General features: G+C 41.5%; 2 protein-coding genes across 3 annotated transcripts in view; one reads left to right on the plus strand and one right to left on the minus strand.

The window, feature by feature from the left end:
* Positions 1 to 8,091, plus strand: part of pvalb6 (parvalbumin 6) — a 22,223-nt gene extending 14,132 nt beyond the window's left edge. For both annotated transcript variants that reach the window (XM_020621284.1, XM_020621285.1), the window contains exons 2-5: positions 5,440 to 5,508; positions 6,621 to 6,753; positions 6,856 to 6,965; positions 7,435 to 8,091. In XM_020621284.1, the coding sequence (XP_020476940.1) occupies positions 5,448 to 5,508; positions 6,621 to 6,753; positions 6,856 to 6,965; positions 7,435 to 7,460 (330 nt within the window). In that variant the 5' untranslated portion in view covers positions 5,440 to 5,447 and the 3' untranslated portion in view covers positions 7,461 to 8,091. The remainder of the gene's footprint in view (positions 1 to 5,439; positions 5,509 to 6,620; positions 6,754 to 6,855; positions 6,966 to 7,434) is intronic.
* Positions 8,092 to 10,807: 2,716 nt separating this feature from the next.
* Positions 10,808 to 12,712, minus strand: part of baiap2l2a (BAR/IMD domain containing adaptor protein 2 like 2a) — a 13,050-nt gene continuing 11,145 nt past the window's right edge. The window contains exons 14-15 of the mRNA XM_020621270.1: positions 11,414 to 11,454; positions 10,808 to 10,990 (exon numbers count right to left, since the gene is read on the minus strand). Coding sequence (XP_020476926.1) covers positions 10,909 to 10,990; positions 11,414 to 11,454 — 123 coding nt within the window. The 3' untranslated portion in view covers positions 10,808 to 10,908. The remainder of the gene's footprint in view (positions 10,991 to 11,413; positions 11,455 to 12,712) is intronic.

The raw sequence follows: 12,712 nt of genomic DNA on the forward strand, positions 1-12,712 counted from the left end.
TAGCGCTGTCGCCTCACAGAAAGAAGGGTCTGGGTTTGAACCCCCGGCCAACCCGATGCCTTTCTGTGTGGAGTTTGCATGTCATCCCTGTGCCTATGTGGGTTCTCTCCAGGTACTCCGGCTTCCTCCCACAGTCCAAAGACTAAATTGCTTGAAGGAGTGAGTGTGTGTGTTTGTCTTTAAGTGTCAGCCATGCAATAGACTGGTGACCAGTGTCTCACCCAGTGTCAGCTGGGATTACACCAGCACCCCATGACCCTCTTCAGGATAAGCAGTATAGGTCATAGCTAGAAGTTGAGAAAGAGACACCGCTGGGCCTAGCAGCCTACCATCACTGACTTTATGCTGAACTGGACTCCCATTTGCATCGTAAAACATCCCAGCAGCACCTCTGTGGCCCTCATCCCCTCTCCTGTCAGCGAGTAACCAGGTAAGAAGAGGAAATACTGCACTGTGTGAAACAAAGAGACTATTTTGCCTGCAGCATATCTTAGATCTCAACTATGGTTGATAATGACATTACAGAAGTTCTGCAGAACTTGATGTTGCTATGCACTGAAATGCAGTGATAGATGAAACTAACAGCAAAGGTCACAGAGAACTGTGCGAAGAAATGCAATTAAAATCTCCACAGACTCTTCTACAGAGTGAGACAGTAGCAGCGATAGCAATGGTTTGTTGCCAGTGCGAGGGCTGTTTCCATGCTTACAGTATTTCTCAAGGTCAAATTTTACATCCATGCTCCAGGTAACTGTATTCAAAATGCTGATGCGGTTGTTCCTGTCGAGGCTGCTCATGATCCTATAGCTGGTCAGAGTTTTACAAAATACTGCCTGCACTCAGATACTGGCTGTGTTTTGATCAATGAATACTCATAGACAGAACAATACTTAAGCGGATGGCAGTCTCTGTTAATTAATGTGGAGGAAGCATGATCTTTTGTTTGTGTGTCACAGTGAAATATGGATGCTTTTTAACGACTTTAATGGTGATGATTTGAATGACAGACTAAATGGAATTTGCATCTTTAATTAGTTTGGTAATATTTTATGCAGATGTGTATCGAGTCTGAACACTTGAGATTGCTTTCATCTCCTGTGTTTTGCACAGTCATCCCATTAGAGTCGGTGACTTAATTAGCAGTTAACCAGGTCAGGGCATCAAGCCGACGTGCTCGCACACACTTCAAGCCATGTCGCTGTAGCAGTAAAGCTCTAGGAACCACTACTGGATGGATGGTCAGGAGATATTGTGCAGACATTCATGTTCCTCAGAGGATGTATTCTAATGACTTATGATCCCCCACTTCTTCTCTAGCGCCACCCTGAGGTTGACATATTTTTTAGTGACAAGTATCAACAACCACTGAATGAATTTCTATTAAATTCAGTACAGAAATTCATATCCTCCTGAGGATGAATTGACAGAACTTTGATGATCCTTTGACCTTTTATCCAGCACCATCATCAAGTCAGAACTTTAACTTTTCCAAAACTTGTTTATGATTAAATACATGCAAACTGATGACATTCCCTTCGGCCTCAATTCTAAACCCACCTGACTTTTGTGTTAACAGTAATTTGAAAATATTAGCATGCTATACCTGCTTTGTGTAAAAAAAAGTGCATTGTGTCATTTTAGCACTGTGACGTGTTAGCATGCATAGCTAGTAGCTCACATACTGTATATGCCAGAATAGAACATGGTTCAGACCACATTTTGAGCCTGACCCATGCTCGAGGTGAGGTGAACATGATAATCTAAGATGATGAACATAGCGAGTATTACATCTGCTAAACACATTAATGTATTTAAAACTGGGTTCTGCACAGCCACTCAGCTGTTCAGTTTCTCCCAGTGGTTACTCATGGTACAACAAAAAAAACCTCATAGGGCACAAGAAGCATTTTCTTTATAAACCACATTGATAAAAGAGACATCTGTAAAACTGTTGACAGGACCCTTTGAAATAAAAATGAAGTCATTTAACACACTTCATATTAAGAATTTTTAATCCATGGAGGTTTTATATTTGCAAACTTTCCCAAAACCTATACTTTTATTTTTGTGCCTTCATCCCAGTGTAAAGATTATGTTCTGAGCAGGAGAACGTCGGCAGACACTAATACGCATGCATATGCAATGGGTGGCACAATGTAGAAGATGAATTTATTTATTTCTGGTGAATGCGTCACTTTCATTTAAGTGACCAGATGCCATGTTTCTGTCTGGGATCCAGTTATTTCTTAATACATCTATGGCTAAGGTTCAGCATGTTGGCCTTATTAATGTGAGTATATTAGCTAGCATTAGCATTTAGCTCAAAGTACCACTGTGTGAAGTCATTTAACACACTTCATATTAAGAATTTTTAATCCGTCATTTATCACACTTCATATTAAGAATTTTTAATCCATGGAGGTTTTATATTTGTAAACTTTCCCAAAACCTATACTTTTATTTTTGTGCCTTCATCCCAGTGTAAAGATTATGTTCTGAGCAGGAGAACGTCGGCAGACACTAATACGCATGCATATGCAATGGGTGGCACAATGTAGAAGATGAATTTATTTATTTCTGGTGAATGCGTCACTTTCATTTAAGTGACCAGATGCCATGTTTCTGTCTGGGATCCAGTTATTTCTTAATACATCTATGGCTAAGGTTCAGCATGTTGGCCTTATTAATGTGAGTATATTAGCTAGCATTAGCATTTAGCTCAAAGTACCACTGTGTCAAAGAGCAGCCTCACGAAGCTGTTAGCGGGGCTCCTAGCCTTGTTTTTGCACACATCGAGTGACTATAATCGTTTTCTGCTAGCAAAAGAAAGTGAACACATAAATAACAAATGTTGAGCTCACAAACCGAGTCTGTCAGAAACTGTTATAAACGGCCTAACTGTGAAAACACACACACACACACACACACACACACACACACACACACACACTTTGCTGTTGTTGCCAAGCTACAGTGGAGTGATTAAGCTATCCTGTCCCGTACCTGCCAGAGGATTAGACAGTGGACATTGGTGATAACAGGCCGATGATCCCCAAGGCCTCTGCACTACTTACCAAATCCGTTCTCCGTGTGTTTCTGTACACACAGGTGTGGGCATGTGCATGTGTATTTGTTCTTGATTGTGTACACTATTGTACTTTCTCTCCCTTTCAGCAGCTCTATAAAGGCACACTGAAAGGGTAGCTCAGACTTCTTTCAACCACTGAGATTATTTGAAGATCAACTCTGCAGCTCAGTAGCAGTTCAGACAGAAGGCACTTAAAAAGAAAGTCGCTGGGACCTCTTGAAAATGGCCTTGGAGTGGTTCATGCTCTTCATCAACATGAAAATGTGGATTTCTTACGAATTTAAACAAGAGGAAACAGCACGCAGTGAGGGCAGGCTTTCAACACTGCGGAGGGCAGTACAGTAAAGAGTAGGAGATTAAAAAGCAGGGACAGGGTACACTACAGGGCAGAAAACTCAATAAAGCAGTGATAACTGTTACAGACAAAGGCAACAAATAACCAGTAAGTGTATTACACCAGCAGTGCAGTGCAGCAGGTGACCTTGTTGGTGTCTCATGGACATATCAAACTTAATTCAGACAATTAAAAGGGAAAAGCTTACAAAGTGATTGTTGCTGAGAGCAGTCAGACCTCGCTATTCTGTCATTCTCAGACTGCAGCTCAGTTGATAGTAAAGATCAGCCATTTATAGCGAGCCTCTTTTTGTTGTATATAGTTTGGTTACACCCTTTTATTTCTGTAAAGTAAGCAGATGTTCAGTTATAGCTCATGTGTAGCCGCCCTGCTTTGTCCAGCCTTGAGCCAGGTTGTAACAAACTTGGGGCTGGTCCAGGATCAAATTCAGCATTTTGATAATAAGATAAAGTTTAGTCTCTGTGGTAAATTGGCCCAGTTTGGTTTATGTTGTGCCATAAACCTTCAGTTTTTGAAGGTATTAAGCAAACGGCATGTAATGTGTTAATTAGTGTAGGTGCTGCAGAGCACATGATGCATATCTAAAGTACAGAAATGAGAGTGGTGTGGATCTTTTCATCTAACTTAGGGCTGGACAGTGGATCTCCAAAATGTTAACTGTTCCTTTAACTGGAAGACATGGGTCTTGTATGGCACTGCAGTAAATGTCTCTCTATGTATTCGAGTGTGCACCAAAGAAAACAAAGGATTTCAGGTTAACTCCTGAGATCAAAAACGAGATGAGCACACCCACAGCTGATCTCTGTATGCTCCTTTAAATACATCACTGAAGCTCACGTTATACTTTTCCTCTGGCAGCACAGTGACTGATAAGTCAGTAAGTCAATCTTCTCATCCTCATTTCACGGTGAATTGTTTTTTTTCCCGGTGGACACCTTGGCGAGAAAGGTCAGAGAAGGAGGTTGTGCCTTTAGAATGATAAAAGATCGCCTGTGCGGCCACACATGTTGAGCTGCATTCAGTATTGAGCTGTGTGTACAGCGGTATGTTACTGCAGCATACATACATGCATCACTGAAACTGGGGGGTGCACCAGTGGAAGAAGCCTATGATATGTAGTGGTTCACACTACATTTATCTGCACATTACCTTCATTACCACCACTACATTACCTCTGGTTAGCAGTGTGGCTATGGGGACTACTTTGTTTCATGTTAAAATAGCTGATGTAACAGCCCTTTAGACTCCTGCTTGCTTGGAGACTCTCTGTGTGCATTCAGCTTCAGGTGTATTCATACTGTATATGTGTGTTTGCGACAGAGGAAAGGACGTCAGTCAAAGTCAGGGGAAGGTGACGGCTTCATAAGCAGCGATCAGGTTCAGTCACACACAGAGTAAAGAGCCCGTTAAGTACTGAGCTCACGTTTCGTAGTGTGAGGTACAAGGAGAGTCTGTGTCTGCGCTGGGCTGACCAGCTGAATTCTCCTGTGCTGCTTCAGACACAGCAGAAGCCTCAGATGACCTGTTAAAACTCTGCTGACTGGGCCTCTGGCCCTGTGCCCTGCTTACATCTGTAATAGCTCAGAGGTATCACACAGATCAAATGGAAAACACTGGACCCAACACTGGTTGTTCTGTCCCTCCTGTCCTGCTCTCTTTTGTTGTAATAAATTTTTAACCTTTTCACAAGTGTCCCATAACACCTCCTCTCTTTACTGTTTCAATCAACATGTGGTATCCTCCTCTTTCTCCATCTTTGTCACATTTCCCCCATTCTTTTGTCGCTCCTCCTCCACCGCCTTTAATCCATCCTGTCGCTCATCACCTCATTCTCATATGTCCTGGTTTCCTGCTCCATTTCCAGTGTCACCATTGTAATACGAGAATGTTTCCGAGTTCTCGTCCTGCTCTCTAGCAACCTTGTGTTTAACCTCGTCCCTTCTCTGTCCTTCTCTAACTCCCTCTCTGTCTGTTCTCTGTCATCTCTATTCTTCAGCAGCCAAAATGGCAATGAGCAGCATCCTCAACACTGATGACATCAAGAAAGCTCTGCATGCATTTGCAGGTAAAGCATTTGCCACAGATAAAGTACAGGTATGATGTCCCTACCCTCTGATATCCCCCTGGATTAGTGCTCTGTGGTGGCAGGAGCTATGCCACAGATAAAGTGCTAAAGCTCACTGCTGAAGAACAAATAACTACAGTGCTTCCACCAGCCTAGTAAGGCACATGTACAGTAAGAGAATGCTGTGTTATGTGATAGAGAAGGTGAAGTTGTAACGACGTCTTGAATTTTGGGTAAATGCACCATGTTTGGAGCATCACACTCATAATCAACCCTAGACGTATACACTATATATATATATGTATAAGTTGATTTTAAAAAAACAACAACAAACTGCCCCATATGCTGTACAGTTGCGGATGCTTGAACTACGTCCACTTTAGTGTTCAGTTTGAGCAAAGACTGGACAGAAATGGCTTCATCCCAGCATTCAACACGTGATGTGCCTTCACATTCTCTAGTGGATGTTTCTTGCCAAAATTCACCTTGGGAGCTGCATTTAACTTCTAGCCTCAAGTTTTTATGTACACAGGTTTGTGCAGCACCTTTGACTTTTTATTTAAAAAAAAAAACATTTGCTACACGGTTGTTCATCTTTTGTGCTGATGATTCAAACCCACAAAATGAAAAATGAATTGGATTTTGTACTTGTTTGGCCACAGGTGCTTGAACCGAGACACTGGCTAAAGCAGGTTGAGGTGCAAAAACTGATACTGATGAATACTTTCAAGAATTACATTCACATCTGTAGTTAGCGTATTTGCTTGTAGAGCGTCGACAGACAGGCAGAGGAGGTAGTCAGTGACCTAGTACTGATGGGTCCTCTGGCAAACCCATGTTCTCAATCTATAACTGTCACGCTGTTAAAAGGCTGCCATACTATAATTAATTTTTGCCTCTGGGCTTCTCAACCAGATCATCCCAGAAGTAGCAGAGGAGTCTGAACTGTGAGGGATTTCAAACCCATTATGGTCTATATTTTTAATTATTTATTTTTAGGGATTCATGTGTGAAACATTTTGTTAAGTGTCGGCAGTAAACATTATGAGGCTTAAAGCTGCACTGACCTTGTGTTTGCGTTCCTGTGTTTCTTTGTCCGTGTGTGTTTGCAGTTCCTGACTCCTTCGACCATAAGAAGTTTTTTGAGATGGTGGGTCTGAAGTCCAAGTCTGCTGACGATGTGAAGAAGGTCTTCACGGTGCTGGATGCTGACAATAGCGGCTTCATAGAGGAGGAGGAGCTGAAGTAAGACACTGAAAACCAAAAGATGCAACCAGTGACCTCATGTCACACAAAGCGAAAACGTTCCGTGACTCAGCTTCGTTCTGCTTTTCTGTTTCCGACTAGGTTTGTCCTGAAGGGATTTGCCAAAGATGGCAGGGACCTGACAGACAAAGAGACCAAAGCATTTTTAAAAGCAGCCGACAAGGATGGAGACGGCAAGATTGGAGTGGATGGTATCAAATTCCATTAGTCGGAGTGTCACAGGGTCACACACACAGACACTGAGCAGCACAAATGTAGAAAGAAAGTCACACACAAACACACACAGCCAGACTGTCTTTGACTGTTCATGTATTCATTGGTTCTCCAGCCTGTTCTTGATCCTAGGACGTCAGATTCTGAGGCTTTGTCAAGGCGTCCTTATGAGATGCACATATGCACGTTTCTGCCTAATCATTTTCATACTGTCCTTAACTTCAAACACTGTTTTTTTTTTGCCCCAGCTTGTGACTCACCTGTATTACACAAACTTGAGTCACAGAGATAATCTTTTGTTAATCAGCGAAACCGAGACTTCTCGACCCCTTTAACCCTGCACTGTCATTTAACAACACTCAGCCAAGTTTTGAAAGTATGTCTAGTGTTAAATCTATAGAAAAATAATGGAAACCTTCCGACAGCATTTGTTTTTTTCTCTTGCAGAATTTGCTGCCCTGGTGAAAGAATAGTCAGCTAATGTGACTGAAAATCACCACCTAGCTGCCACCACATCCTGACACCTGCTGACCCCCTTTGTCCCTCCCCAGCCCGACTCCCAGGCCACCAGGCTGCAGACACACTCCTCTTCTTCATCCCCATCCCCATCGCTGTCTTCACCGAGTGCGGAGTTGTGCTGAAGTAGGCCGTGGTGTGTGTCCGCCTCACACCCACATCCTCAAATACCCCTTTAGCTATATTCATCCTATTTATTTTATTCTTTTTATAAAAAAAATGTTATGGTTTCTCTTTATGTGTAGATATAAAACATGCCTGTGGGATAAAACCTTACACTTTAAAGCAGATATTAAAAAAGAGATTATATGAGAAGGTATTTCCTGTCTTCACCTTCATATTGCACAACACATCACCTCTCTTTTCCTTCATCTTCCTCCCTTGTTCTTCTGTCCTCTGTTGAGTTCACCTATCACCCCTTCCTCCCTTCTCCCTTCTGTCTCCTCCCACACCACTGCACCATCCACACCCACCTACGTATCTCTCCATCCTTTTTTCCTGTGGTAATGAGCTGTTGTAAACATACCAAAAGAAGAAAGAGATCAAGCTGTGAAAGAGTAAAATAAAATGAAGACAACAAAACCTCGACCAAGTTGACTCACTAAGTCTTCTGTTAATTCCTTGCTTTGATGTGATTCTCTTATCTGATTTCACACTTCCTGTCCAGCTCTTCATGTTTCGCTGTCATTTTTCTCAAGCGTAACAACTGGAGCACATCTTGACAGCAACATAATAATGTTTACAGGAAAACTTTTGTCTTTAAAAGGTCAAACTTGTACCTCAGTGTTACAGCATTCATTTGCATTGACATGAACACAGGAAAAGAAGCTGAATTAAAAACACTAGGTCTGCCCCCCAGATAGTCGTGTAGTCAAGTCATTAGCCAAGAGACCCGTTTAGTCGATCCTTTGTTTTTATTTTATATTGTGTCAGTCAGTGTGGATTAAAACAGAAGGCAGCCTCAGCCTCAGTTTGTCGTCTTCTGGTGTGCCAAGCAGCAGTTTGCTCAATACCGCCCCCTGTGGTGGTGGGGGGATGCCTACTTCAGCGGTGACTGTCCGACACATGAATGTACATTAAGGTCGGACCTATTTAGCAAATTTCAGAACGAGGAGAAAAGGACAACAGAACCCACCAGGACCAGCCACATAAAGGTGAGTTTTGTACTTTATTAGAAGTGTTTTAAAACATCGTGGTCTACTTTACAAGAGAAAAGACTGTTGATGGTTTTGTAAAGCCTAACATTATGTGAGCCCACTTTGTTTACCTATCACCATCAAAGTGCAACTCACAGCTGTTTACTGTGACCTGCATCCATCTGAATGGGACTAGGAAGCTCACAAATTGTGCAGGCAAAAGATTTCTTTGAGGAGTTAAAAGAGGAATGCTTTTGCTTGTTTTTTGACTTATCTACAATGTTACAAGAGTGAATTATCATCTTAGACATGACCTAAAGCTCAAAAAATGAGGTGAATGTATGTTCTAGTAGTTAAAAGAAAAATGAATGAATGAATAGTTGCAGTGAAGAGCTGACTGACAAAATCCTTAGTCGAGTACAGCCCTAAAAACTGACTTTGTGTGATTACAGATGACTTGAGGAGCTTTGTTCTGCCAGCATCGGCTCTCCAGTCCACACTGCATTTTGAATGGACCTCCATTGAAAGAAAGATGACAGCGGAGGCCACATCATTCCACTTGGTCGTATTTCATTCGTAAGTGCTCTGCTAGTTAACAGAACCATGCTGTCAGGCTATTAGCAGAATTGGAATCACGCTGAAGTTCAATTTGGGTTAAGTATGCCCATCGGAGCACCCAATCAAGAAAAAAACGCGAATCTTCTTTAGTAGGCCATTTCACCGCCTGAGCGTATAAATGCAGGTCTGAAGCTTAGAGGCACAGAACTGTGCAGCTCATTGCTTCTCCCAGCAGACCGTATATGTCAGCGTCACTTGCACAACATGGTCACCAGAGAGAGAGGCATTATGGGAGATATGTGGATCTGGCCTCTTCTTTAACTAGTGACAAAATCCCCCTTTTCCACCGCCTGGTACCTGCTCGACTCGACTCGTCTTATTAGTTTTTCCATCAGTCAAATGTTGGGGATTCTACCTGGTACCTGGTACTACTGTATTTTTGCTATCACCTCTGCTGAGGTTCCAGGCGAGCAGAGGCGATACCAAATGGTGACGTGTAAACGCTGTAGACTAGTGACTGGCCAGAGAAACTGCGTCATCAATGTGTGAGACGTCCTGGAACAAAGAAAGCACCATTTTTAAAAGCAAAGTTATTAAGCTTCTTAATATGAGTGATGGGATTCTACTTGAACATATGAGTTTCTGACAAAACAGTTTTTCTTTATTGTCTGAAGTGGCTCCACTGGGAAAAGATGAACTGGTGGCACAGAGACAGCAACATGTTTTCAGACCTGGCCGGACCTGGAGCAGCAGCTCAGCTGGGTTTTTCACTGAATCTCTTAAAAATTAATTAGATGAGGTTTTTTTTTTCAGATTTTAATTGTTCATTTAGTACTCAATATTTAAGGTTATACAGAAATATCTACAAATATCTTTACCCGATACTATTTTTTATTATGTAATAATTACATTTTTGTCTTTGTTACCTTACAGATCAATATTGTCCTATTATGTAATTATATAATACTATAAAGATATTACATTAATAATGTTGCATAATCCATTAATGTTTTGCATTTTTCATTAGATTTCTGCCTCAGATTTTATTCTATTTTAAAAACATGTTACATTATCTGCCAGAGGTTTCATTTTCATTTTTTACAAGCCATTTTCCAAAGTACATTTGAAATGCAATTAATATTTAGAAATGGACTTAATATCACATATCGACCATGTAGAGATTAATGCTTCAGACTCATAAAAAAGATCATTAAAGTAGCTTAATACAGTTTTTTGGCATCAAGCACATTAGTTCTTAGCACTGATTCCTGATGTTAACTGTACAAATAAGTCATTTGTGTCATCTCCTGTCAAAAAACCTTCAGCATTTGCTAATAAATCAAACATCTCAGAGGATGAATTATGATTTCATACAGTTTTAGCTTGTTACACAAACGGAAATGTCACTGTTGCTATTTTACAAATCACAGAACCAAAACTCAAGGGCAGCTTCACTGTAGACGTTCAATGTAAAGAATACAGCGTCCTCAATCCTTGTGCAAGCCCAAGAATTTGAAATTTATTTTCTAATTTATTTCCCTTTTCACCTTTTTTGTGTGAATCCATGCAGAAGGACACTGGTGAACAGAGTATAACAAACTATGAAAGAATTTTTTGGTCAAAACAACATCCACATACTCAGCATTGTATAGTGTCAAGGTCCAGGATGAATCGTTAAGTGCAGTGAAAGTATTTGTTTCAGGGTTCGGTGTCATCTTCGATGTAGTCTCGGCGCCGATCTGTCATTGGTGGATGTGGGCTTGAGCTTAACTGTCGCAAATGGGTTGGTGCCCCTTCAAATCATGGAGAGGAATGGAGAGAAGGGAATATGTGATGGAAGAGGAGAAGAAGACAGAGTGGAGAAAAACCATTATGAAATGCTCCTCACTGATGTCTGTGAACCTACAGTATCAGTGGAGGTTATAAGGAGAGAAATGAGCACTGTGGTTCAAACTGTCCGAGCATCATCAGGCAAATGGGTCACCTGAGGGGACAGCAATAGCTCCCAAATGACCAACACTGAAATGGTCTCTGCAATTCCTGCTCTATTGAAAGGAAAGCAGTTCAGTGCCGTTTTAGATTGCTGGCCTCATCTGTTGTTAATGATAAGTTTCAAAAACACTATTTGTTTCAGTAGGAGAGTGAGTGGCCTTCATTTTAACTTCTACCAGCCTGTCTAGGCTTTAAAATTAGAAGTGCAACAACACTGTTCTTACCTCGGGAAGAGCTCTGGTCGTGATCCTTGTGGCTGTGATCTCTGGAGAAACAGATGAGAAAGGTATGGGTGAGTGGAGGCCACTTCGAACCACACCGCCCCCCCCGCCCTCCACACACACACACACACACACACACACACACCTCACAGTTTCCCTCTCTTGTCCCTCTGGCACAAACTGCAAAATCAATCAAGGAGCAACAACAAAGACCATGCAGAGACATCACAGACAGTATCACCATTATCATTTTTATTATCAATTAGAGGTGCAGTGTGTAATTTATTAGCAGAAAGGGGCTATAGTATGCATAATTATGTTTCCATTAATGTGTAGTCACCAGAAAATAAGAACCGTTGCATTTTCTTTAGCTCAGAATGAGCCTCTTATATCTACATAAGAGTGGGTCCCCCATGTTGAGCTGCCATGTTTTTTTACAGTAGCCCAGAACAGACAAACCACACACTGGCTCTAGAGCCACGGAGAAACGGGACAGGCAATGGCACAAGACGGGGATAAGCACTGGTATGGCCTTTCCCACATGGAAATCCTTGAGGGACAAATGTTTCCACAGAGAAGTTGCCTGTTTTCTGTTGGACAGCTAACAAATAAAGTTAAGCTAAATGCAAGTTTTTGTTTGATAGCTTTAAATAGAACATGGCCAGTGCTGGGTAAGAGGCAATTCATGCTTTGTGTGTCCACATGGACGAGGTTGTGGTGTAATTTTTGTCACCTTCCCCTTCTGCAGGGGTCTGCCTGGACTCTGTGAAGATGTCCCCGTGCAGGCCAAGTTAGTGGTCAAGTGAGTCGCCATTAGCTTTTGCTTGGTCAAGTCAGTGCACAATTTGTCCTACATTTATAGTAATTGCTGTGAGGACTGTTAAACATGATGAGAACTCTGTTGAACGCTGCAATGCGCAGCCTCGCCGCTAGATGTCACTGGATCTCACACACTGCACCTTTAATGTGACAATTATTTACTTGATCGATTTTTCAATGTATAAAACATCACAAAACAGTGATAAATGTCCATCACTGTATCTTACAGCTCCAGGTTTATCCAACCAACAAACCAAAATCCCCAAAATATTGAACTGATTAACATGCAAGACAAAAAAAAAACAGGTAATTCTCACAGTTGAAAAGCTGGAAAAAGCCCATTTTGGGCATTTTGGCTTGAAAAATATGCAAAATGATGAATTGATTCTAGGTGGTCATTAATTTTAATTCAATCCTTTACTCATTGCATTTATATTTTTATTATCATACATCTGCTTTATTTTTTTTATTTCCTAAAATGTT

The sequence above is a fragment of the Monopterus albus genome, unplaced genomic scaffold (genome assembly GCF_001952655.1).
Source record: "Monopterus albus unplaced genomic scaffold, M_albus_1.0 scaffold256.1, whole genome shotgun sequence".
Lineage (NCBI taxonomy): Eukaryota > Metazoa > Chordata > Actinopteri > Synbranchiformes > Synbranchidae > Monopterus > Monopterus albus.